This window comes from Apodemus sylvaticus, chromosome 17 (assembly GCF_947179515.1).
Source record: "Apodemus sylvaticus chromosome 17, mApoSyl1.1, whole genome shotgun sequence".
In the NCBI taxonomy this organism is placed as follows: domain Eukaryota; kingdom Metazoa; phylum Chordata; class Mammalia; order Rodentia; family Muridae; genus Apodemus; species Apodemus sylvaticus.
Genome location: NC_067488.1, coordinates 44,877,008 through 44,903,881, shown reverse-complemented (window position 1 = coordinate 44,903,881; position 26,874 = coordinate 44,877,008). Strand labels below are relative to the sequence as shown.

Sequence of the window (26,874 nt, the reverse complement as noted above, 5' to 3'; positions counted from 1 at the left end):
TCTTTCTTTCTTTCTTTCTTTCTTTCTTTTTTTTTTTGTTTTTTTTTTTTTTTTTTCGTTTTGAGCAGGGTTTCTCTGTGTAACAGCCCTGACTGTCCTGGAACTTGCTCAGTAGACCAGGGTGGCCTCAAACTCACAGAGATCCACATGCCTTTCCCTTCCTAGTGCTGGGATTAAAGTCGTGCAGCACCAGAGCAGACTGTCTTAATCTCTCTTGCAGGGACTTGCACGTCAGGACTTCTCCAATGATGAGGTTTGCTTGTGGCTTTGGAGGGCTTTTGGCAACTATGAGCCTCTGTGGCTGCTCAGGGGCCCTCCTCTCCTCGCATGTGGATGTGGATGCAGGACTCTGGCAACTTAGAAGGACCTGTGTCTGACGCCGTGACTGACTGACTCTTTCTGTCCCCTACAGGACACAAGCAGACCTTAGGCAAGTTCTGTGCTACCAGTTGTCCACAATGAACGGCCAGGCCCCTCCTCATGATGTCGTCATTGCCAACGGAACTGAGAAGTTCATTGTCCCTAAAATTAAGAAGAACCAATTGGGAGCCAGCACTTCTTCGAGGCCAAAAGCAGAGGGTGCTCTGCCTACCCCAGCCAGAAGTATTGCCGGGGTATATGTGGAGGCCTCAGGCCAGACCCAGAGCATCTATGCTGCCATGAAGCAGGGCCTCCTGCCCACTGGGCTTGGGCTGACTTTGCTTGAGGCCCAGGCAGCCACTGGGGGCCTCGTGGACCTTGTCCGGGGCCAGCTTCTTCCTGTGTCTGAGGCCCTAAGGCAGGGTCTGGTGGGACTGGAGCTAAAGGAGAAACTATTGGCTGCGGAACGTGCAGTTACTGGCTATCCTGACCCCTATGGGGGTGAAAAGCTGTCCCTCTTCCAGGCCATCAAGAAAGAAGTTGTAGACAGGACCCTAGGGTGGAGATTGCTAGAGGCCCAACTAGCTACTGGGGGCCTGGTGGACCCAACACAGGGTGTGCTAGTAGCCCCAGAGCTAGCCTGCCAGCAGGGCCTTCTCGATAAGGAGACATGGCTCAGCCTGGTGGAGTCAGAGCCAGGTATGGAGACCCCTGGTTTTTCTGACCCCAACACGCTGGAGCAACTGCCATACTCTAAGCTGTTGGATAGATGTGTGCAAGACCCCAGCTCAGGGCTGCACCTATTACCCTTGAAGATCACCTTCCACACCCTGGCTGGGGCAGCCAGTGCGGCAATGCTGCTGGAGGCAGGAGTATTAAATGAGGAGACAGTCCAAGGCCTGCAGGAGGGCACACTGCTGGTGTCAGATGTGGGCACACGTCCTGAGGTGCGACGTTATCTGGAAGGCACTGGAGGGTTAGCGGGGGTTGTCCTGTTGCCTGGAGGTCACAAGAAGAGCTTTTTCCAGGCAACGGTAGAACACATGCTCTCAAAGGGTATTGCACTACAACTCTTAGAGGCTCAGGCTGCCACCCGCACCCTTGTGCACCCAACCACAGGCCAATGTCTTTGGGTGGAAGAGGCAGTCAAGGCTGGTCTGGTTGGCCCAGAACTTCATGAGCAGCTCCTGGTTGCAGAACAGGCCGTGACTGGGTATTATGACCCCTTCAGCAGCTCCCGCATCCCCCTTTTCCAGGCTATGAAGAAGGGGCTTGTGGACCAGCCGCTGGCTCTGCGCCTCCTGGATGCCCAGCTAGCTACAGGTGGGATTATATACCCAGCCCGCAGGTTCCGGCTGCCCCTGGATGCTGCCCTGCGCTTTGGGTGTCTGGATGAAGAGACTCAGCAACGTCTCTCTCAGGCAATGGGCTTTTCAGATCCCACCACACATGATCGTCTTCGCTATGAGCAGCTGCTGGCCCTCTCTGTCACTGACCCAGAGACAGGGCTTGCTTTCCTGCCTCTCCCTGGAATGTCCCATGCAGATGAGCCCCAGGGACTTACATTCATTGAGCACGGTACTCGGCAGGTCTTGAGCAAGGCTACAACCTCCGTCTCTGCAGGAAGGTACCAGGGCCGACCTGTCTCCCTCTGGGAACTGCTCTTTTCTGAGGCAGTGCCCGTTAAACAGAGGGCAGCATTTGCCCAGCGGTACCAGGAAGGGGCTCTGTCAGTGGAGGAGCTGGCAGCTGAACTGAAGAGCATTGTTGAGCAGGCTGCAGCAACTGCCAAAGTCACCTTTGCTGGGTTGAGGGACACTGTGACACCAGGTGAGTTGTTGAAAGCTGAGATAATCAACCAGGACCTGTTTGAGCAGTTGGAACGAGGACAGACTTCAGCCCAAGATGTGGGCAGCCTGGACTCGGTGCAGAGGTACCTGCAGGGCACAGGTTGTATTGCAGGCCTATTGCTTCCTGACTCCCAGGAACGGCTCAGTATCTATGAGGCCCGTAGCAAGGGCCTCCTCAGGCCTGGCACTGCCCTGATCTTGCTTGAGGCCCAGGCTGCCACAGGCTTTATCATTGACCCAAAAGAGAATAAGAGATACTCTGTGGAGGAGGCACTGAGGGCCGGTGTCATTGGACCGGATGTGTATGCCAAACTGCTATCTGCAGAACGGGCTGTGACTGGCTACAGGGACCCATACTCTGGGGAGCAGATCTCACTCTTCCAGGCCATGCAGAAGGAACTTATTGTCAAAGACCACGGCATCCGCCTGCTGGAGGCCCAGATCGCCACCGGTGGTGTCATTGACCCTGTGCACAGCCATCGTGTGCCCGTGGATGTGGCCTACCAACGTGGCTACTTTGATCAGATGCTGAACTCTATTCTATTGGACCCATCTGATGACACCAAAGGCTTCTTTGACCCCAATACCCACGAAAATCTCACCTACCTGCAGCTTCTGGAGCGCTGTATACATGACTCTGAGACGGGCCTGCACCTCCTGCCCCTTAGTGGTACACGACCCCAGCTAGTAGATAACTACACTCGGCAAGCCTTCCAGAATCTCCTGCTCTCCGTGAAATATGGACGGTTCCGGGGCCAGAGAGTTTCTGCATGGGAGCTGATCAACTCTGAGTATTTCAAAGAGGACTGGAGGAAGCACCTGCTGCAGCGTTACCGGCAGCACAAGATCTCACTGGAGCAGGTCACTCAGCTGCTGGAGAAAGAGATGAGGAGGTGGACAGACGTCACACTGCCTGCCCTACAGGGCCGGGTCACTGCCTACCAGCTCCTAGAGGCCCACATCATCAATCAGGAGCTTCTGGACCAGGTGCTGACAGGGACGGTCAGCCCGGATGCCCTCCTTCACATGAGCGATGTTCACAGGTACCTCCAGGGCTCAGGCACTGTGGGTGGTGTGCTGCTACAGCCTTCCAACCAGCGAATCAGTCTCTACCAGGCCATGAAACAGAAGCTGCTGGCACCTAGTGTCGCTTTGGCCTTGCTGGAAGCCCAGGCAGCCACTGGAGCTATCACTGACCCCTGCAGTATGGAGACCCTGTCAGTAGAAGAGGCTGTGTGCCGGGGAATCGTGGGAGCAGAAGTATACGGCCAGCTGAAGAGAGCAGAACATTCTATCACTGGCTACAGAGACCCCTTTTCTGGAAAAAAGGTGTCCCTGTTCAAGGCCATGAAGAAGGGCCTTGTCCCTGTGGAGCAGGCGACCCGCTTACTAGAGGCCCAGGTGTCCACAGGGGGGGTCGTTGATCCCACAACTCACCTTCACCTCCCCATGCCTGTGGCGGTCGAGCGTGGCTGCATTGATCGAGAGATGGAGGTGGCCTTGTCCAGATCTCCTGAGACCTTTCCCACACCTGATGGCAGGGGACACACCAGCTATGCCCAGCTTCTGGAACAGTGTCTCCAGGACAAAGCCTCTGGGCTTCACCTCTTGCCCCTGACAGAAGATGCCCCCAATGTCCTCACTGACGCACAGATCCAGGAGACCCTGGAAGCCTCAGCTGGCACTGAAGATGGCTTGTCTCTCTGGGACTTGCTCAACTCTTGTCATTTTACCGAGGAGCAGCGCAGGGGCTTCCTTGAGGAGGTGAGGGTTGGGAAGACTTCTGTGCCACAGCTACAAGACACTGTACGCAGCTGGGTGCACGCAGCGAGGCTCCTGGCCCGGGCCCGCATCACCGTGCCAGGTCCGCGGGGTGAGGTCCCTGCCACTTGGCTACGAGATACTGGTATTATCACCCAGGAGACACTGGAAGCACTGGTGCAGGGCGTGCAGTCACCTGACGAGGTCGCCAAACAGCCTGCTGTGAAGGCCTGCCTCTGGGGTACTGGCTGTGTGGCCGGTGTGCTGCTCCAGCCCTCAGGGACCAAGCTGAGCATTGCTCAGGCTGTGAGAGATAGCCTCCTGCCCCCGGGCCTGGGCCAGCAGCTGCTAGAGGCCCAGGTGGCATCTGGATTCCTTGTCAATCCGCTAACCAACCAGAGATTTTCAGTGGAGGGTGCGGTGAAGGCTGGCCTGGTGGGCATGGAGTTGAGTGACCAGCTGAGACAGGTTGAAAAGGCTGTGACAGGGTACTCAGACCCCTGTTCAGGGGGCTCCCTTTCTCTCTGGCAGGCCATGGAGAAGGGGCTTGTAACCCAAAGTGAGGCCTTTCCTCCCCTGCAAGTCCAGCTGGCCACAGGGGGTGTTGTGGACCCTGTCCATGGAGTACGTCTGCCCCAGGAAGTGGCCTACAAGCTTGGCTTCCTGGATGAGCAGACAAGCCGGGTACTGACCTCCACTGGGAAGGAAAACAAGCTCTTTTTTGACCCTAATTCCCGTGAGAAGGTGACATACCAGCAGCTCAAGGAACTCTGTGTGCTGGATGCTGACACTGGCCTGTGGCTGCTGCCACTGCCCCAGGACACTGTGCTTGAGGTGGATGACCATACTGCCGTGGCACTGAGGGCTATGAAGGTGCCCATCCACATGGGGAGGTTCCAAGGACACAGCGTGTCACTCTGGGACCTGCTACACTCTGAGTATGTTGGAGCTGAAAGGCGGAGGGAGCTGGTGGCACTCTGTTGTTCCGGAAGGGCTGCTGCTCTGCGACAGGTCATCAGCATGGTCACCACCCTGGTGGAAGCTGCGGAGAAGCAGCCCCCACAGGCCGCCTTCAAAGGGCTCCGGAAACAGGTTTCAGCTGGGGACTTGTTTAGGTCCCAGCTGATCAGCAAGCAGACACTGGATGAGCTCAATCAGGGAAAGAGGACAGTCCAGGAAGTGACAGAGATGGACAGCGTGAGGAGGTCCCTGGAAGGAGGCAACTTCATTGCTGGGGTCCTTATTCAGGAGACAAAAGAGAAGATGAGTATCCCAGAGGCCTTGAGAAGGCACATTCTGAGGCCAGGCACAGCCCTGGTGCTGCTGGAGGCGCAGGCAGCCACCGGTTTCATCATCGATCCTGTGGAGAACCGGAAGCTAACTGTCGAGCAGGCGTTCCAGGCAGGGATGTTTGGCAAGGAAACCTATGCGAAGCTGTTGTCAGCCGAGCGGGCTGTCACCGGCTATACAGACCCTTACACAGGAGAACAGATCTCTCTCTTCCAGGCCATGCAGAGGGACCTCATCGTCAGGGACCACGGCATCCGTCTGCTGGAGGCCCAGATCGCCACAGGAGGCATCATTGACCCCGTGCACAGCCACCGTGTCCCCGTGGACGTGGCCTACCAACGTGGCTACTTCAATGAGGAGATGAACCGCATCTTGGCTGACCCAAGCGATGACACCAAGGGCTTCTTCGACCCCAACACCCACGAGAACCTCACGTACCTGCAGCTGCTGGAGCGCTGCGTGGAGGACCCTGAGACAGGCCTGTACATGTTGGAAATTGTCAAGAAAGGAGAAACCTACACATACATTGATGAGGCCACAAGGCAAGCTCTGAGATCCAGAACTGTGGAAATGTACATAGGGAAGTTTGCGGGCCAGACGGTGTCTGTGTGGGACCTGTTATCTTCCCAGTATTTTACAGACGGAAGGAGAAGAAAGCTTTTGCGTGAGTACAGAGCCGGGAACATAGGCCTGGAGAACCTCCTGGAGGTGATTACCTCTACTGTGGAAGAAACAGAGAAGCAAGGCCAAATATTCAAGGTGCCAGGCATCCATGGGGATGTGACAGCTACAGAATTGTTCAACTCCGGGATCCTAGATAAGAAGACCTTGGATGCCCTCCACAGTGGAGAGAAAGGATGCCAGGACCTCCGCCGGCGGCAAGATGTAAATGTTTGCCTGGAAGGCAGCAATTGCATAGCTGGAGTGATAGCGCCTCTAACCCAGAAGGTAATGAGCATCTATGAGGCCAGCAGGGAAGAGCTCATCCCCGCAGGGTTTGCAGCTCAGTTGCTGGAAGCACAGGCCGCCACTGGGTACCTGATGGACCCTTGCAGCCACCAGAGGCTGTGTGTGGATGAAGCCGTGGCAGCTGGCCTGGTGGGTGAAGACCTGAGGGACAGGCTTGTGAATGCAGAGAAGGCAGCGAAGGGCTACGAAGACCCAGGCACAGGGGAGACTATTCCACTGTTCCAAGCCATGGAGAAGAAGTTAGTCGGGAGGGAGGAGGCACTGAGGCAGCTTGAGGTGCAGGTGGCCACAGGTGGGGTCATTGACCCACGGCACCGCCATCGAGTCCCACTGGATACGGCCTGCCGGCGGGGCTGCTTGTGTGAGGAGACAGTTGTTCTCATTGCTGACCAAAAGCACATGAGGAAAAGGTTTGTGGATCCCAACACACAAGAAAAGGTCACATACCAGGAGCTGCAGGACCGGTGCCAACGGGAGGAGAAGTCAGGCTGGGCTCTGTTCCCAGTGGTCAAGGACAAAAAGGACATGGACTACATAGATGAGGCAACCAAAAGGGCCCTGGAGGCAGAGCAGGTGGAAGTAACAGTGGGGAGGTACAGAGGCCAGAGGCGATCAGTGTGGGAACTGTTGAACTCAGAGTATGTGTCTGTGGAGAAGAAGATTGAACTAGTTAAGCTATACAAAGAGGACACAGCCAGGGCCCTGCAGAAGGTGGTAAAGCTTATTTTACAAATGATTGCAGACAAGGAAGGGAAAAGCAGGCGACTATGGTTCCGAGGATTACGAACTCAGGTGACAGCTGAGGAACTGGTGAGGTCAGAAGTCATCACAAAACAGACTCTACAGGATTTAGAAGAAGGCAGAGCCACAGTAGACCAGATTGAACAAGAGGAAGGTGTGAAAAAATACCTCAAGGGCACCAGCTGCATCGCGGGCGTCCTGGTGCCCGTCCAGGGAGAGCCTGGCCGTCAGGAGAAGATGAGCATTTATCAGGCCATGTGGAAGGGAGTGCTGAGGCCCGGCACAGCCCTGGTGCTGCTGGAGGCTCAGGCAGCCACCGGCTTCATCATCGACCCAGTGCACAACCGCAGACTGTCTGTGGACGAGGCTGTGGCCGCAGGCCTGGTGGGTGGGGAGATTCAGGAGAAGCTGCTGTCAGCTGAGCGAGCCGTCACTGGCTACAGGGACCCCTACACTGGGGAGCAGATCTCTCTCTTCCAGGCCATGCAGAGGGACCTCATTGTGAGAGACCATGGAATTCGCCTCCTAGAAGCCCAGATCGCCACAGGTGGTGTCATTGACCCTGTGCACAGCCACCGTGTTCCCGTGGATGTGGCCTACCAACGTGGCTACTTTGATGAGGAGATGAACAGCATCTTGGCTGACCCTGGTGATGACACCAAGGGCTTCTTTGATCCCAACACACACGAGAACCTCACGTACCTGCAGCTGCTGCGACGCTGTGTGCGGGACCCAGAGACTGGGTTCTACATGCTGCAGCTGGCAGGAAAGGGCTCCAGTGTGCACCACCTGAGTGAGGAGCTGAGGCGAGCCCTTCGGGAAGCCCGCGTGACCCCAGGCACAGGCGACTTCCAGGGCCAGAGCATCTCTGTCTGGGAGCTTCTCTTCTACCGAGAGGTGCCTGAGAGTCTGCGCCAGGATCTGCTGCGTCGCTACCAGGCAGGTGGGCTGACCGTTCAGGACGTGAGCACCACCCTCACCTCAGTGCTGGCCCGGGCCAAGGATCAGAGCCCACGTGAGGATCCACAAGCAACCCTGGGCAAGGTCACCATGGAAGTAAAACGGGGTCATCTCCAGGGCCGTGAGGTCCCAATATGGGACATTTTGACATCCAACTATGTGAGCAGGGACACCCAGAAGGAGCTGCTGGGCCAGTTCAGCTCTGGGACACTGACTCTGCCCATGCTGAAGAGGAGACTGACCACCATCATTGAGGAGGCCGAGGAGACACAGGAGTCCAAGCCGGAGAAGAGTGTCACCTCACATAGCCAACAGGAGGCTGTGGACATCAGCTCAGTGACCTCCCCAGACAAGGGCAATGCTCAGGACAAAACTGACAGTGCCAAGCAACATCAGGAGCAGACTCTGCGTGCTGCCACCATGCAGGTCCACCGAGGGCAGTTCCGGGACCAGAAGGTCTCAGTGTGGACAGTGCTGTTCTCCTCCTACCTTAGTGAGACCCGCCGAGAGGAGCTCCTAGCCCAGCACTTGGCTGGCAGGCTGAGTGTTAGTGAACTAATATCCCTCCTCCTCCAAGTCATTGAGGAGACGGAAGAAAGGCTCAGCAAGGTGTCTTTCCCGGGCCTGAGGCGCCAGGTGTCCGCATCAGAGTTGTGTACCTCCGGCATCCTGGACCGGGATACCATGAGAGAACTGGCCCAGGGCACCAAGACCATTGATGAGGTGACAGAGATGGACTCTGTCAAGCGCTACCTGGGGGGCACCAGCTGCATCGCGGGCGTCCTGGTGCCCGTTCAGGGAGAGCCTGGCCGTCAGGAGAAGATGAGCATTTATCAGGCCATGTGGAAGGGAGTGCTGAGACCCGGCACAGCCCTGGTGCTGCTGGAGGCTCAGGCGGCCACCGGCTTCATCATCGACCCAGTGCACAACCGCAGACTGTCTGTGGACGAGGCTGTGGCCGCAGGCCTGGTGGGTGGGGAGATTCAGGAGAAGCTGCTGTCAGCTGAGCGAGCTGTCACTGGCTACAGGGACCCCTACACTGGGGAGCAGATCTCCCTCTTCCAGGCCATGCAGAGGGAACTCATTGTCAAGAACCATGGCATTCGCCTCCTAGAAGCCCAGATCGATACAGGTGGTGTCATTGACCCTGTGCACAGCCACCGTGTTCCCGTGGACGTGGCCTACCAACGTGGCTACTTTGATGAGGAGATGAACAGCATCTTGGCTGACCCTGGTGATGACACCAAGGGCTTCTTTGATCCCAACACACACGAGAACCTCACGTACCTGCAGCTGCTGCGACGCTGTGTGCGGGACCCAGAGACTGGGTTCTACATGCTGCAGCTGGCAGGAAAGGGCTCCAGTGTGCACCACCTGAGTGAGGAGCTGAGGCGAGCCCTTCGGGAAGCCCGCGTGACCCCAGGCACAGGCGACTTCCAGGGCCAGAGCATCTCTGTCTGGGAGCTTCTCTTCTACCGAGAGGTGCCTGAGAGTCTGCGCCAGGATCTGCTGCGTCGCTACCAGGCAGGTGGGCTGACCGTTCAGGACGTGAGCACCACCCTCACCTCAGTGCTGGCCCGGGCCAAGGATCAGAGCCCACGTGAGGATCCACAAGCAACCCTGGGCAAGGTCACCATGGAAGTAAAACGGGGTCATCTCCAGGGCCGTGAGGTCCCAATATGGGACATTTTGACATCCAACTATGTGAGCAGGGACACCCAGAAGGAGCTGCTGGGCCAGTTCAGCTCTGGGACACTGACTCTGCCCATGCTGAAGAGGAGACTGACCACCATCATTGAGGAGGCCGAGGAGACACAGGAGTCCAAGCCGGAGAAGAGTGTCACCTCACATAGCCAACAGGAGGCTGTGGACTTCAGCTCAAGGACCTCTCCAGACAAGGGCAATGCTCAGGACAACACTGACAGTGCCAAGCAACATCAGGAGCAGACTCTGCGTGCTGCCACCATGCAGGTCCACCGAGGGCAGTTCCGGGACCAGAAGGTCTCAGTGTGGACAGTGCTGTTCTCCTCCTACCTTAGTGAGACCCGCCGAGAGGAGCTCCTAGCCCAGCACTTGGCTGGCAGGCTGAGTGTTAGTGAACTAATATCCCTCCTCCTCCAAGTCATTGAGGAGACGGAAGAAAGGCTCAGCAAGGTGTCTTTCCCGGGCCTGAGGCGCCAGGTGTCCGCATCAGAGTTGTGTACCTCCGGCATCCTGGACCGGGATACCATGAGAGAACTGGCCCAGGGCACCAAGACCATTGATGAGGTGACAGAGATGGACTCTGTCAAGCGCTACCTGGGGGGCACCAGCTGCATCGCGGGCGTCCTGGTGCCCGTCCAGGGAGAGCCTGGCCGTCAGGAGAAGATGAGCATTTATCAGGCCATGTGGAAGGGAGTGCTGAGGCCCGGCACAGCCCTGGTGCTGCTGGAGGCTCAGGCGGCCACCGGCTTCATCATCGACCCAGTGCACAACCGCAGACTGTCTGTGGACGAGGCTGTGGCCGCAGGCCTGGTGGGTGGGGAGATTCAGGAGAAGCTGCTGTCAGCTGAGCGAGCCGTCACTGGCTACAGGGACCCCTACACTGGGGAGCAGATCTCCCTCTTCCAGGCCATGCAGAGGGACCTCATTGTCAAGAACCATGGCATTCGCCTCCTAGAAGCCCAGATCGCCACAGGTGGTGTCATTGACCCTGTGCACAGCCACCGTGTTCCAGTGGATGTGGCCTACCAACGTGGCTACTTTGATGAGGAGATGAACAGCATCTTGGCTGACCCTGGTGATGACACCAAGGGCTTCTTTGATCCCAACACACACGAGAACCTCACGTACCTGCAGCTGCTGCGACGCTGTGTGCGGGACCCAGAGACTGGGTTCTACATGCTGCAGCTGGCAGGAAAGGGCTCCAGTGTGCACCACCTGAGTGAGGAGCTGAGGCGAGCCCTTCGGGAAGCCCGCGTGACCCCAGGCACAGGCGACTTCCAGGGCCAGAGCATCTCTGTCTGGGAGCTTCTCTTCTACCGAGAGGTCCCGGAGAGTCTGCGCCAGGATCTGCTGCGTCGCTACCAGGCAGGTGGGCTGACCGTTCAGGACGTGAGCACCACCCTCACCTCAGTGCTGGCCCGGGCCAAGGATGGGAGGCCACGTGAGGATCCACAAGCAACCCTGGGCAAGGTCACCATGGAAGTAAAACGGGGTCATCTCCAGGGCCATGAGGTCCCAATATGGGACATTTTGACATCCAAGTATGTGAGTAGGGACACCCAGAAGGAGTTGCTGGGCCAGTTCAGCTCTGGGACACTGACTCTGCCCATGCTGAAGAGGAGACTAACAAACATCATTGAGGAGGCCGAGGAGACACAGGAGTCCAAGCCAGAGAAGAGTGTCACCTCACATAGCCAACAGGAGGCTGTGGACTTCAGCTCAGGGACCTCCCCAGACAAGGGCAATGCTCAGGACAACACTGACAGTGCCAAGCAACATCAGGAGCAGACTCTGCGTGCTGCCACCATGCAGGTCCACCGAGGGCAGTTCCGGGACCAGAAGGTCTCAGTGTGGACAGTGCTGTTCTCCTCCTACCTTAGTGAGACCCGCCGAGAGGAGCTCCTAGCCCAGAACTTGGCTGGCAGGCTGGGTGTTAGTGAACTAATATCCCTCCTCCTCCAAGTCATTGAGGAGACGGAAGAAAGGCTCAGCAAGGTGTCTTTCCCGGGCCTGAGGCGCCAGGTGTCCGCATCAGAGTTGTGTACCTCCGGCATCCTGGACCGGGATACCATGAGAGAACTGGCCCAGGGCACCAAGACCATTGATGAGGTGACAGAGATGGACTCTGTCAAGCGCTACCTGGGGGGCACCAGCTGCATCGCGGGCGTCCTGGTGCCCGTTCAGGGAGAGCCTGGCCGTCAGGAGAAGATGAGCATTTATCAGGCCATGTGGAAGGGAGTGCTGAGACCCGGCACAGCCCTGGTGCTGCTGGAGGCTCAGGCGGCCACCGGCTTCATCATCGACCCAGTGCACAACCGCAGACTGTCTGTGGACGAGGCTGTGGCCGCAGGCCTGGTGGGTGGGGAGATTCAGGAGAAGCTGCTGTCAGCTGAGCGAGCTGTCACTGGCTACAGGGACCCCTACACTGGGGAGCAGATCTCCCTCTTCCAGGCCATGCAGAGGGAACTCATTGTCAAGAACCATGGCATTCGCCTCCTAGAAGCCCAGATCGATACAGGTGGTGTCATTGACCCTGTGCACAGCCACCGTGTTCCCGTGGACGTGGCCTACCAACGTGGCTACTTTGATGAGGAGATGAACAGCATCTTGGCTGACCCTGGTGATGACACCAAGGGCTTCTTTGATCCCAACACACACGAGAACCTCACGTACCTGCAGCTGCTGCGACGCTGTGTGCGGGACCCAGAGACTGGGTTCTACATGCTGCAGCTGGCAGGAAAGGGCTCCAGTGTGCACCACCTGAGTGAGGAGCTGAGGCGAGCCCTTCGGGAAGCCCGCGTGACCCCAGGCACAGGCGACTTCCAGGGCCAGAGCATCTCTGTCTGGGAGCTTCTCTTCTACCGAGAGGTGCCTGAGAGTCTGCGCCAGGATCTGCTGCGTCGCTACCAGGCAGGTGGGCTGACCGTTCAGGACGTGAGCACCACCCTCACCTCAGTGCTGGCCCGGGCCAAGGATCAGAGCCCACGTGAGGATCCACAAGCAACCCTGGGCAAGGTCACCATGGAAGTAAAACGGGGTCATCTCCAGGGCCGTGAGGTCCCAATATGGGACATTTTGACATCCAACTATGTGAGCAGGGACACCCAGAAGGAGCTGCTGGGCCAGTTCAGCTCTGGGACACTGACTCTGCCCATGCTGAAGAGGAGACTGACCACCATCATTGAGGAGGCCGAGGAGACACAGGAGTCCAAGCCGGAGAAGAGTGTCACCTCACATAGCCAACAGGAGGCTGTGGACTTCAGCTCAAGGACCTCTCCAGACAAGGGCAATGCTCAGGACAACACTGACAGTGCCAAGCAACATCAGGAGCAGACTCTGCGTGCTGCCACCATGCAGGTCCACCGAGGGCAGTTCCGGGACCAGAAGGTCTCAGTGTGGACAGTGCTGTTCTCCTCCTACCTTAGTGAGACCCGCCGAGAGGAGCTCCTAGCCCAGCACTTGGCTGGCAGGCTGAGTGTTAGTGAACTAATATCCCTCCTCCTCCAAGTCATTGAGGAGACGGAAGAAAGGCTCAGCAAGGTGTCTTTCCCGGGCCTGAGGCGCCAGGTGTCCGCATCAGAGTTGTGTACCTCCGGCATCCTGGACCGGGATACCATGAGAGAACTGGCCCAGGGCACCAAGACCATTGATGAGGTGACAGAGATGGACTCTGTCAAGCGCTACCTGGGGGGCACCAGCTGCATCGCGGGCGTCCTGGTGCCCGTCCAGGGAGAGCCTGGCCGTCAGGAGAAGATGAGCATTTATCAGGCCATGTGGAAGGGAGTGCTGAGGCCCGGCACAGCCCTGGTGCTGCTGGAGGCTCAGGCGGCCACCGGCTTCATCATCGACCCAGTGCACAACCGCAGACTGTCTGTGGACGAGGCTGTGGCCGCAGGCCTGGTGGGTGGGGAGATTCAGGAGAAGCTGCTGTCAGCTGAGCGAGCCGTCACTGGCTACAGGGACCCCTACACTGGGGAGCAGATCTCCCTCTTCCAGGCCATGCAGAGGGACCTCATTGTCAAGAACCATGGCATTCGCCTCCTAGAAGCCCAGATCGCCACAGGTGGTGTCATTGACCCTGTGCACAGCCACCGTGTTCCAGTGGATGTGGCCTACCAACGTGGCTACTTTGATGAGGAGATGAACAGCATCTTGGCTGACCCTGGTGATGACACCAAGGGCTTCTTTGATCCCAACACACACGAGAACCTCACGTACCTGCAGCTGCTGCGACGCTGTGTGCGGGACCCAGAGACTGGGTTCTACATGCTGCAGCTGGCAGGAAAGGGCTCCAGTGTGCACCACCTGAGTGAGGAGCTGAGGCGAGCCCTTCGGGAAGCCCGCGTGACCCCAGGCACAGGCGACTTCCAGGGCCAGAGCATCTCTGTCTGGGAGCTTCTCTTCTACCGAGAGGTCCCGGAGAGTCTGCGCCAGGATCTGCTGCGTCGCTACCAGGCAGGTGGGCTGACCGTTCAGGACGTGAGCACCACCCTCACCTCAGTGCTGGCCCGGGCCAAGGATGGGAGGCCACGTGAGGATCCACAAGCAACCCTGGGCAAGGTCACCATGGAAGTAAAACGGGGTCATCTCCAGGGCCATGAGGTCCCAATATGGGACATTTTGACATCCAAGTATGTGAGTAGGGACACCCAGAAGGAGTTGCTGGGCCAGTTCAGCTCTGGGACACTGACTCTGCCCATGCTGAAGAGGAGACTAACAAACATCATTGAGGAGGCCGAGGAGACACAGGAGTCCAAGCCAGAGAAGAGTGTCACCTCACATAGCCAACAGGAGGCTGTGGACTTCAGCTCAGGGACCTCCCCAGACAAGGGCAATGCTCAGGACAACACTGACAGTGCCAAGCAACATCAGGAGCAGACTCTGCGTGCTGCCACCATGCAGGTCCACCGAGGGCAGTTCCGGGACCAGAAGGTCTCAGTGTGGACAGTGCTGTTCTCCTCCTACCTTAGTGAGACCCGCCGAGAGGAGCTCCTAGCCCAGAACTTGGCTGGCAGGCTGGGTGTTAGTGAACTCATATCCCTCCTTCTCCAAATCATCGAGGAGACAGAAGAAAGGCTTAGCAAGATGTCTTTCCCGGGCCTGAGGCGCCAGGTGTCCGCATCAGAGTTGTGTACCTCCGGCATCCTGGACCGGGATACCATGAGAGAACTGGCCCAGGGCACCAAGACCATTGATGAGGTGACAGAGATGGACTCTGTCAAGCGCTACCTGGGGGGCACCAGCTGCATCGCGGGCGTCCTGGTGCCTGTCCAGGGAGAGCCTGGCCGTCAGGAGAAGATGAGCATTTATCAGGCCATGTGGAAGGGAGTGCTGAGGCCCGGCACAGCCCTGGTGCTGCTGGAGGCTCAGGCGGCCACCGGCTTCATCATCGACCCAGTGCACAACCGCAGACTGTCTGTGGACGAGGCTGTGGCCGCAGGCCTGGTGGGTGGGGAGATTCAGGAGAAGCTGCTGTCAGCTGAGCGAGCCGTCACTGGCTACAGGGACCCCTACACTGGGGAGCAGATCTCCCTCTTCCAGGCCATGCAGAGGGACCTCATTGTGAGAGACCATGGCATTCGCCTCCTAGAAGCCCAGATCGCCACAGGTGGTGTCATTGACCCTGTGCACAGCCACCGTGTTCCCGTGGACGTGGCCTACCAACGTGGATACTTTGATGACGAGATGAACAGCATCTTGGCTGACCCTGGTGATGACACCAAGGGCTTCTTTGATCCCAACACACACGAGAACCTCACGTACCTGCAGCTGCTGCGACGCTGTGTACGGGACCCAGAGACTGGGTTCTACATGCTGCAGCTGGCAGGAAAGGGCTCCAGTGTGCACCACCTGAGTGAGGAGCTGAGGCGAGCCCTTCGGGAAGCCCGCGTGACCCCAGGCACAGGCGACTTCCAGGGCCAGAGCATCTCTGTCTGGGAGCTTCTCTTCTACCGAGAGGTGCCTGAGAGTCTGCGCCAGGATCTGCTGCGTCGCTACCAGGCAGGTGGGCTGACCGTTCAGGACGTGAGCACCACCCTCACCTCAGTGCTGGCCCGGGCCAAGGATCAGAGCCCACGTGCGGATCCACAAGCAACCCTGGGCAAGGTCACCATGGAAGTAAAACGGGGTCATCTCCAGGGCCGTGAGGTTCCAGTGTGGGACATTCTGACATCCAAGTATGTGAGTAGGGACACCCAGAAGGAGCTGCTGGCCCAGTTCAGCTCTGGGTCACTGTCTCTGCCCATGCTGAAGAGGAGACTGACAACCATCATTGAGGAGGCTGAGGAGACACAGCAGTCCAAGCCGGAGAAGAGTGTCACCTCATGTAGCCAACAGGAGGCTGTGGACTTCAGCTCAGTGACCTCCCCAGACAAGGGCAATGCTCAGGACAACACTGACAGTGCCAAGCAACATCAGGAGCAGACTCTGCGTGCTGCCACCATGCAGGTCCACCGAGGGCAGTTCCGGGACCAGAAGGTCTCAGTGTGGACAGTGCTGTTCTCCTCCTACCTTAGTGAGACCCGCCGAGAGGAGCTCCTAGCGCAGAACTTGGCTGGCAGGCTGAGTGTTAGTGAACTCATATCCCTCCTTCTCCAAATCATCGAGGAGACAGAAGAAAGGCTTAGCAAGATGTCTTTCCCGGGCCTGAGGCGCCAGGTGTCCGCATCAGAGTTGTGTACCTCTGGCATCCTGGACCGGGATACCATGAGAGAACTGGCCCAGGGCACCAAGACCATTGATGAGGTGACAGAGATGGACTCTGTCAAGCGCTACCTGGGGGGCACCAGCTGCATCGCGGGCGTCCTGGTGCCTGTCCAGGGAGAGCCTGGCCGTCAGGAGAAGATGAACATTTATCAGGCCATGTGGAAAGGAGTGCTGAGGCCTGGCACAGCCCTGGTGCTGCTGGAGGCTCAGGCGGCCACCGGCTTCATCATCGACCCAGTGCACAACCGCAGACTGTCTGTGGACGAGGCTGTGGCCGCAGGCCTGGTGGGTGGGGAGATTCAGGAGAAGCTGCTGTCAGCTGAGCGAGCCGTCACTGGCTACAGGGACCCCTACACTGGGGAGCAGATCTCCCTCTTCCAGGCCATGCAGAGGGACCTCATTGTCAAGAACCATGGCATTCGCCTCCTAGAAGCCCAGATTGCCACAGGTGGTGTCATTGACCCTGTGCACAGCCACCGTGTTCCCGTGGACGTGGCCTACCAACGTGGCTACTTTGATGAGGAGATGAACAGCATCTTGGCTGACCCTAGTGATGACACCAAGGGCTTCTTTGACCCCAACACACATGAAAACCTCACATATATGCAGCTTTTGCAGAGAGCTACAGTTGACCCTGAGACGGGGTTGTTATTTCTCTCCCTCTCTAATGGCTGAATTTCTTATTGTGACATCCCTAGACTCTATGCAAAAGCACCTCTGGGTTCTTATAGACCTTGACTTGTGAGGTTAGATTCCCTCTATAATTTCAGCTCTTTGTTTTTCAGGGTGTTGGCTATCTTTCTTTCTTCCTAACCTGCCTGCTTCTTATTGGTTATATTGTGTCCCATACATGTTCTCCCTCCTTCTTCTTTTTTTCCCCCTCTAAAATTTTCTTGTGCTGTCTCTTATGACTGTTTTCTCTTGTTATTCCAATGGTAGCATCAGCTCAGAGGTAGTGTTTTGCTTTTTGGTTTTTGGCTTTTCTTTCCAAGATAGAGTTTCTTTGCTAAAGCCTTGGCTGGCCTGCTCTTCACTCTCTTGTACAGTCTGGTTTCAAACTCAGAAATTCACCTGCCTCCTCCTCTGGAGGACTTGGATTCAAGGCAGTATGCCACCGCTGCCCAGCCAAGGAAGTAGTCTTTTAATCGAGGTTGTCTGTGTATTCGAGACAGCACTGCAGTCATTCATTCCCTGTAGTGCACACCAGTCTTGAAGGGACTAGCAGTCCTTCCTATTGGCCCCCCTAGCACTGGAATTGCATGCATAGCGTATCATGCTTGGGCAAGATCCTCAACACTTTAAATTTATGGCCACTTTGTACATGATGTGCCTTGATTTGCTGTCTGTATGTAGTACAATGTTATTCATCTTTTCTCCACGTACCCCTGAAACATCTCACAGTTTGGTGTATTACAACTTTTAATGCCAACATTTCTTTTGATAATAAACGAATCTTCCACTCTCATGGGGACTCATTTGCACTTCTGTCACCTATATGAGTCGCTCTGTCAGTGTGTCCTGAGCATCGACCGTCAGTTCAGTCGGATCCACGCGCAGTTCAATCTTCTTGGTCCCCACATGTAGGGACTCGCTAAGCAACCTCCCTTACAGGTAATTTGCCAGAATGTGTTTGTGTATGACCAACGTTCCTGCCACCTTGCATGATTTAAGGCTTTTCTTTTGTTTCACAGAGAAAATGGTTTATCTGGACTCAGTGCTGGCAAGATTCAAGGGCAGGGTTTTCCTGTGGTCATGGGTTTCCTGTTGGCAGAGCCCCAAAGTAGTTAGCGCACCTCAGGAAAGCCAGAAGGACAAAACAACAGGGGTTGGAGAGGTGTTTCAGAGGGTAAGAGCGCCTGGCTATTCTCTCAGCAAACTTGGGTTTGATTCGCCACATAGTGACTCACGACCATAACTCCTGTTCAAATGGCTTTGACCCCCGTCTTCCTACTTCCAAGGGCACCCAATACACAGTGACACACATACATGCAGGTAGGCAAAACACTCATAGACATACAATGAAATAAATTTGAAAAAATCAACCAAAACTCTTTTTTTATTTTAATTTTATTTATTTATTATCATTTTTAAAAATTTTATATCTTTATTTGCTATCATTGTATGAGTATTTTGCCTTTCATGTATGTCTATTTGACCCAACGTGCCTGGCTTCTGTGAAGATCAGAAGAGGGTTTCAGGTCACCTGGAACCGGTGGCTGTGAGCCACTATGTGTGTGCTGGGAATGGAACCTGCATCTGCCAATGCTCTGAAATTGTTGAGCCGTCTCTCCAGCCCCACACCCACTCCCCCATCCCCAAAGCTCTTGTTTGCATCTCAGGTGTTTGAAGTTTCATTCACAAAACTTTTATGCGTCATGCAGAGATTAAACAAAGGAACCAAACAGTCTGAAATCTGGGTTACACAGTCAGAGTTTGCTGCTAAGCCACATTCCCAGGGCCCCAGAATGCAGTTGATCATGGATATGTGGCTGGTTGGGTCAGGTATGGAGGCTGTGGTCTGATCTCTTCAGTAGTGTGGGTGCCTGTCGTGGCCTTGGCTGCCTCGTGGCCTTTAGGAGAATCTTCCCAGGGTACTTGCAATGTCTCCGGGCATAGGTTTCTCCAAGCTGATCCTATTTTGGGTGTGCCAACCCTCCTTGTACCATGAATTTATATCTTTCACCAAAATCTGGGACGTTCTCAGCATTATTGTTTCCAACTGTTTTCCTAAGGGCCTCTTTTTCCCTTCAAAAACTTCAAAAGCAGTTTTCTTAGCTCTTGTTCGTCTTTTTGAAGTTCTTTTCCACATCTCAGATTGGAGTTTTTTTTTTCTGTCTGTAATCTATAAATAATATAAAATTATAGAGTCCTATAAATATAACAGTGAGTCTGGCTGATTGGCTGGTTGTGTTGGGTGGCACTGAGCTGTAAGCCTACCATGCTGTTTTAGACTTTCTCCTGATACCTCTAACACCTGGCCTACCATTACTGCTGTTTGTCAGTCATCCTCTCTCTCCAGACTCACTCATTCCTGCACTTAGAATGTAGAGCCTTTTAAGGCTTCCTGAGAATGTTGGCCTTTTGTGAAGCTGGCTCTCATTCTGGTTAAGTTTGGCCCATGGGCGTTGTCCACCTACTGAGGTGATGGTCTCAGTACCCATTCTCGTTTGAAGCCTTTTGCGGTACTGTGGGGGCCCCTTCTCAGTGGGTGCCCCACAGCGTTGGGCAAAGTGTGTGGAGAGCAGAGGGCCTCTCCTCTAGCTCCAGGTAGGGCTTGGATTCTGCCCCGGCACACACATGTACCCTGGGCCCCAGCGGCATTCTTGTGATCCACCATTTAGATACCAGGACCTGTCCCAATCTTTTATTTTCCTGTGCTGACAGGCAATGTCATATAAGCATGCAACCAGAGAGAAAGTGACCTTGCCACACTTCTATGTCCTACCAGACCTGAACATTTTGTCCATGGAGATAAAGATTCTGGAGTCTCTTAGGTCCCTGTAATGGGCACCCACTCTGACACCACAAGGTTGAAGGTTGAGGAAAACAAAGGAACCAGGATTCCTGGTACACTCTAGATACAGTGGTTTTCAACCTTCCTAATGCTTCGACCCTTTAATACAGTTCCTCACATTGTGGTGACCCCCTACACACACACACACACACACACACACACCATAGAATGATTTCGTTGCTACTTCATAACTGTAATTTTGCTACCGTTACCAATCCTAATGTAGATATCTCATAACCAGGATATCTGATATGTGGGTTGAGACCTACAGGTTAAGAACCGGCGGGTTAGATCTTGCAAAGGAATGAATGAGTTTCCCTCAGGACTTATCCACTGCGGTGCTCAGATTCTGCCATCCTCTGATGGAGACCATGGGCACAGCCCAAGAGTAACCGAGCGGACACTCCACCTTAGCAATTGTTTTTTGATCAGCTCTTCCTGTCTTGCCACCACTGTGAGCATCCCAGGTCTCCCTCACCCTCCCTCCTACCCCCATCCCCGCCCCTGTGGCCAGAGGGGATGCTCATGTCCCATCCAGAGAGATTAACTGTGTGAGACCTGGCCTGAGGCATACTGCTGTATCTTGGCCAGTTTAGGGATTACTTTCTTGACTTGAAAAGCGATGGTGTGCTGGGTGGTGGTGGTGCATGCCTTTAATCCCAGCACTCTGGGAGGCAGAGGCAGGCGGATTTCTGAGTTCAAGGCCAACCTGGTCTACAGAGTGAGTTCCAGGACAGCCAGGGCTATACAGAGAAACCATGTCTCAAAAAACCAAATCCAAAACAACAACAGACAACAAAAAAAAAAAAAAAAGAAAGAAAGAAAGAAAGAAAGAAAAGAAAAGAAAAGAAAAGAAAAGAAAAGAAAAGAAAAGAAAAAAAAAACAATGGCGTGCCAGGTTCCGGTGTCTGGGCAGAAACTTGTGAGCACAATTGACAACAAGCCGCGTCCCTTGTCCCGCTAGCTTTTATCAGCCACTGAAAGGATGTTGCTGGCTGCTCTGTTCCTGTTCTAGGAAATTCAGGATTCGAAGACACAACCAAGGTTTGGATCATTTGGACAAGTAGGCATGCCACCAGCGTCTTGGGATAGTCAGAGGGCAGCTTGCTGAGTGTCTGAAAAGAAGGAGGGTGAGTGGGGTCTGAATGCCAGGGGTGCGGGCCCAGCAGCTTGCCTGAGTGACCCCTGTGAGCCCCAGCATTTACCAACCACCAAAGCGAGTCTCATTATTCTGAGATCCCTTGAATAAATGACTCCCAGACTTAGACTGCTGCATCACAAACTGACTGTGGCTTCCTGAAAGAGTAGCTCCAGGCTCCAGGCTCCAGGCTCCAGGCTCCAGGATCCAGGCTCCAGGCTCCAGGCTCCAGGCTCCAGGATCCAGGCTCCAGGATCCAGGCTCCAGGCTCCAGGCTCCAGGCTCCAGGTCCAGGATCCAGGATCCAGGCTCCAGGCTCCACCCAGCCACTCCTTTCAACTCCTAGTACCACCTCTGACCAACCACCTACTCTTTGGCCAGTGATTGAGTTTTTGACATTCCAGTCTTCTTTCTTTCTTTCTTTCTTCCTTTCTTTCTTTCTTTCTTTCTTTCTTTCTTTCTTTCTTTCTTTCTTTCTTTCTTTCTTTCTTTCTGTCTGTCTGTCTTTCTTTCTGTCTGTCTTTCTTTCTTTATCAAAGGGATGCAATAACAGTACATGGCTCAGAGGGAATCATGTGTGCACATCTAATGTATCCTGGAAACGATCTAAAAACATCTGCAGTGGTGGCTTCATGAGACAGCTTTTAACATGCTTGTAGTTTTTCTCTTCTTATCTAAATAGATGACCCCCCCCAAAAAAAAAGTCAAGCCAAGGAAATTAAGGTTGCTATAGGAACAATCCAAAGGTACACAAATTTGTTAATAGCTTGTGTTAAAAACTGACTTTATACTGGGCATAGAAGCCTGTACCAATAATCTCAGCACTCAGAGATTGAGGCAGGGGGATCATGAGTTTGAGGAAAATGTGGCCTTGAACAAGTCTCAAAACAACACAAAACATCACACACACACACACACACACACACAGCAGGGGGTGTTGTGGTTAGGAGGCGGGGAGACCTCACAGAAGGCTAAAGGCTGAATGCCAGGTATTAACAGGGTTCTGGCTGCTTTATTCCCTACAGGTCAGACATGACTTCTTGTCCAGGTGCCAACATACAATTCATTCCTTTTTCCTGGTGACATGAAGGACAGATTGTGGCAGGGCAGTCCAGGGCTTGGCCTCTTTCCCTCACTCAGTTTGCTTAGTTGCCCCTGACTATCCAGGCCCAGGAGGAATTGCTTGACAGACCCAAAAGGGCAGGGAGCCACCCAAAGCAGAGCATAGAAGGGGCAACAAGGGTGAGAGAGCTGCACGTTACTGCTGAGCGAGCCCCTTCAGGTTTCCTTGTGTGGAAGCTGGGGTAGGAGCTGACTCATCTGATGTAGGGCCCACAGTGGGAACACATGGCTTCACAGCAAAACACATGGGTGACCTCCCTCCCACAGCAGGGCTGAGACTCTGGGTGGTCAGGAAGCATCTAATTCCTATGTGGCCCAGGGTTCTGGCACATTGGCACACTGAACTGTCATAGGCACAAAAGAAGCTGGACTTCTTCGATACAGGATTGCCTTGGGGTCAGCAAAGATGCCAAACTGGAGACCCCTCAAACATCTGTTTTAAAGGCCCCAAGGACTGGATGCGGCAGCTCACACTAATAATCTCAGGACCCAGAAGTACAAATCGGTGTACCAACTCCACACTCAGACATATTCCCACTGGTTGGTCTTCAGAAAATGAGGTTTTGACTCTAGACCAGTGACATTCAAAGTCACAATCAGATTTCTCTGGAAGAAGCTGTGCTTTGTGGCACCCTCAGTTTTCTCCTCTAAGTCAAATTTCATAGCAGCGCCATCAAGGCATGATGGTACAATGTGTCTTCTTGTCTTCCTAGTCCCAGGGGTTGGGAGTCTAAAATGTGAGAATCCCTCTGAGCCATCGCAAGCAACATGAACAGTATATTGAGATTCCCACTTCAAGACAGATAATGAAGTAGTGCCCATCGCATCATCAGAGACCCGGGCACACCAAGATCAATAGCTGCAGGAAAGAGAGCTCCAGAGACAACGGAGCAGGCAACAGGCACAGGCCCTGGTCACCGCGGCAGTCGCCTGGAAATGTCGCCAGAAAACTCTCAGACTGAAAGCTAGAGTAAGCAGAATTAAACAGGTTTAACAACAGACAGATTTAACCAGCGTGTCAGAAAACTTGCCCACAGATGTGGGCGAACTGCAAGACAGTGCGGCAGGCGTTGTGGGGAACCCAGCACGGAGGGAAGGTGAGAAGAAAGGCACACAGTAAGATTTCCTAATGTACACCAACCAATTCCTGAGGGGAGGGGCTGGAAATGAAAACAGCAAGTATTGGAAGGGAGGGGTGATGAAATGGATCTGATCAGACATCAATGTCTACTTTTAAGAAGTTTCCAGGAAGCTGTGTGGGACAGCACACACCATTCCCTCCGACACTCTCGAGGTGGAGGCAGAGGCAGGCGGATTTCTGAGTTCAAGGCCAGCCTGGTCTACAGAGTGAGTTGCAGGGCAGCCAGAGCCGAGAGAGAGAGAGAGAGAGAGAGAGAGAGAGAGAGAGAGAGAGAGAGAGAGAGAGAGAGAGAGAGAATAAAGAAGTTCCCAAAGCTGAGGATAGAACACATGCTTGGCATATGCAAGAAAGCCCAAAGCTCCCGCCAAGACACAGTGAACCCACAGACATCCAGGAATCTCAGAGAAGCAAAGGGTGGTTGGGCAGAGAGTTGAGCTCTCCAAAGCAGAGCTCCCAATCCTCCTATTTCAGCTTCCTCAATTCAGGGATTTTAAGTATGCACCATCATGCCCAGTACTGACAGTCATACTTAAGGAAAAGGATGTCAGGGTCTGGAGAGATGGCTTAACAGCTGTCTCAGTGTTTTACTGCTGTGAACAGACACCATGACCAAGGCAACTCTTATAAGAACAACATTTAATTAGGGCTGGCTTATAGGTTCAGAGGTCCAGTCCATTATCATCAAGCCAGGAGCATGGCAGCATCCAGGCAGCCATGGTGCAGGAGGAACTGAGCGTTCTACATCTTCATCTGAAGGCCACTAGGAGAAGACTGGAGCCCATGTGGTGGTTGGGAGAAGGGTCTCATTGCCCGCCCCCACAGTGACACACCTCCTCCAATAAGGCCACGCCTCCTTTCCTGGGCCAAGCATATTCAAACCACCACAGCATCTCAAAGCACTTTCCACTCTTCCAGAGGACTCAGGTTTCATTCCCAGAGCCCTCATGAAGACTCACAACTGCCTGTATCGGCTGACTCCTTTCTGGCCTCCATGGGCACTTCATGAACACAGCACATACAACATGCGCGGTCAAAGAGCCGCATGTACAATACAATAAATCTAGGAAGAAAGGAAAGAAACAAAGGGGTTGGAGAGATGGCTCAGTGGTTAAGAGCATCGACTTCCCTTCTGAAGGTCCTGAGTTCAAATCCCAGCAACCAACCACATGGTGGCTCACAACCATCTGTAGCAGGACCTGATGCTCTCCTCTGGTGTGTCCGAAGACAGCTACAGTGAACTTACATATAATAAATAAATCTTTAAAAAAGGAAAAGAAACAAAGAAGTTAAGACCTAGTCACATACAGACAGATGCAGAAAGGAGAGCCTGTCCACATGTCAAGGGGAGAGCTTCAGGAGGGACAAGCCCTGTCCCTCAGTGATCCTGGACATCTATCCTTGAGCTATGAGAAAATTAACTTCTGTTCTTTTAAGTTACCACACCTGTGGTATTTGTTATGATAGCCCAAATAACCCTCTCTGTTGTTGTTGTTGTTGTTGTTGTTGTTTTTCAATAAAGCATTTCTCTGTGTAGCCCTGGCTCTCCTGGAACTTGCTCTGTAGATCAGGCTGGCCTTCAACTCACAGAGATCTACCTGCCTCTGCCTCCCCAGTGCTGGGATAAAAGGTTTGCTGACCACCACCACCCATTAACAACTGCAGAGCAATAATCACTCTCTTAAGGAGAAGGGAAATGTTACATTGTATCACAAGTTCATGGTGGTCTTAGACTTACATCTATTTTTAGCCAATATTGAAAAGTGAATAAGCCTTCTCTGTGGCATCTAGTAAACCATCTCAACAAGGGAAATAACTTGTGTGTTCACAGTAGTCTCCTCCTCCACTTCCTCCTCCTCTTCTTTCTCCTCCTCTAAATGCAGCTGAATAGTTGTTGAGGTCTCCTGCATTCTGAATGCTGCGATGGCTGATACCCCATGCAGCTGATACCCCATGAAGAGCTCAAAACTCATCCACTGCGAGGTGTGCCCACCACAGCTTCACATGCGTTTGCTTGTAGGGTTGTATTGACTGAGTGCAAACTGATCTTTTGGACACATTTTTGAAACGAATAAAAATGTAATGCTCAAGTCATTCTTGGATGCAGTTTGGTGGGTAGGATGGAGTTTCAGGCATCACTTGGTTGCAGGACCCATTACTGCCATTTAGCACTGCTGCCTCTATTTCCTAGTAGTGATTAATGATTAAATAGGTGTCTAGTCTCCTGAAATCTCTTGAAACAACTGATCCCCCCCTTCAGTTGATCGCTTACACACACACACACACACACACACACACACACACACACTTCCTAGGGACCACTTCCAATCTTAATAAGTTACATATTGGCTTCTTGGCCCTCATTGGCTGTTGTAAGGAGGCAGTAGCTTCCTCCCACATGGGGTGAGCTCCACAAAGGAGCTTGGAAGATCAATGCTGGCTTCCTTGGAATAAGAACAGAAGCTAGTCTCGTTGCCCATCCCAAAGGGGCCAGCCTCCCACTACTGTTTTCCTCTGCTCTTCGAGGCAAGTTTCTAAATCCAGGCTATGGTCCTGGAGGGTATTGCTTCACAGCACAAAGCCAGGTGCTGTGGCTAAGGCAAGAGGTCTCCTCTCTTCTTACCTGGAATACCTGGCCTCTGGGGACATCTGTCTAAGCCTTGAAGGCCACCTGTCAGAGGGAAAGAAATGGTCAGGGATCAGAAATTAGATGTCACCTGCCTACCTTCAGCAGGGACAGGCTCAGAGAGATCCAGAAGGGACACCCAGGGATCCTACAGTAGAGCCACAAGAGGTAGAAGAAAGGCACTGGGTGCTAAATCACCAGGCAAGATGTCAAGGGAGTTGATGACCACTGAGAGGAGCATGCCCAGGGGCCATCTCATTAATAGCAAGGGCCTGGCAGAATGTGAAGATGGACAGGGGCAGGGGCAGAGACATGAAGGCAACTGGATCTGGAGCAGTGACTGAGGAAAGTGACCAAGAACATATCTCAGCCTCAGACTCAACGCCAAGTGTTGGATTCCACAGTCCTCTCTAGATCCAATGAGAGTTTGTCTCAAAATAAGGCCATTTCCAGGCACTAGGGGTCAGAGTGCACACCCCTGTTTGACATGGGACTGGCCATAGGACAGAAAAGGGGAAGAAAATGAGTTGAGGTTTGGCTCCTAGGTTGCTGCCTCAGGAGGCTCTTTGGATCATCTACTAAGCTTTCAAGCGTGCTTCCCCCCCATCCCATCCCCGCCCCGCGTGCATCCATTGATGCGGGCATGGTGTGTGCAGAGTTTTACCCTTGGCACCAAGAGCAGACACCCTGCCCTTATAGATGTTGCCCTTATAGACCCACATTCCGCCATGGACAGATGAAACAGACCAACACAGGCGGGACACGGGTAAGTCCTGTGAGGCCAGGGAGGAGTCAGGGTGCGAAAGCATGGAGCCTAGGGATGCCTTGTTGGAGAGCTGACACCTGAGTCAACACCTGAAGGAAGTGGACTCAGAGGACGGCAGAAACTGTATTCTATGTATAAGGCACAGTCAGCACAAAGAGTGGTGGGCCTGTCAAGTGCAGCAAACAGTCAGAGCCACAGAGTGCCCAAGGCAGGTGTGACTTCCACAAAAA

General features: G+C 54.1%; 1 protein-coding gene across 1 annotated transcript; it reads left to right on the top strand.

Annotated features, from left to right (window-relative positions):
• The first annotated feature begins 427 nt into the window (after positions 1 to 427).
• On the top strand, positions 428 to 17,786 carry Eppk1 (epiplakin 1). Its single transcript, XM_052160832.1, has one exon. The coding sequence runs from the start codon at positions 459 to 461 to the stop codon at positions 17,013 to 17,015; it is 16,557 nt and encodes a 5,518-aa protein (XP_052016792.1). The 5' UTR covers positions 428 to 458; the 3' UTR covers positions 17,016 to 17,786.
• Positions 17,787 to 26,874: the final 9,088 nt, after the last annotated feature.

Bases quoted from the DNA above. Each gene is read 5' to 3' on its own strand.
- Eppk1 (XM_052160832.1), top strand. From the start codon at position 459: ATGAACGGCCAGGCCCCTCCTCATGATGTCGTCATTGCCAACGGAACT.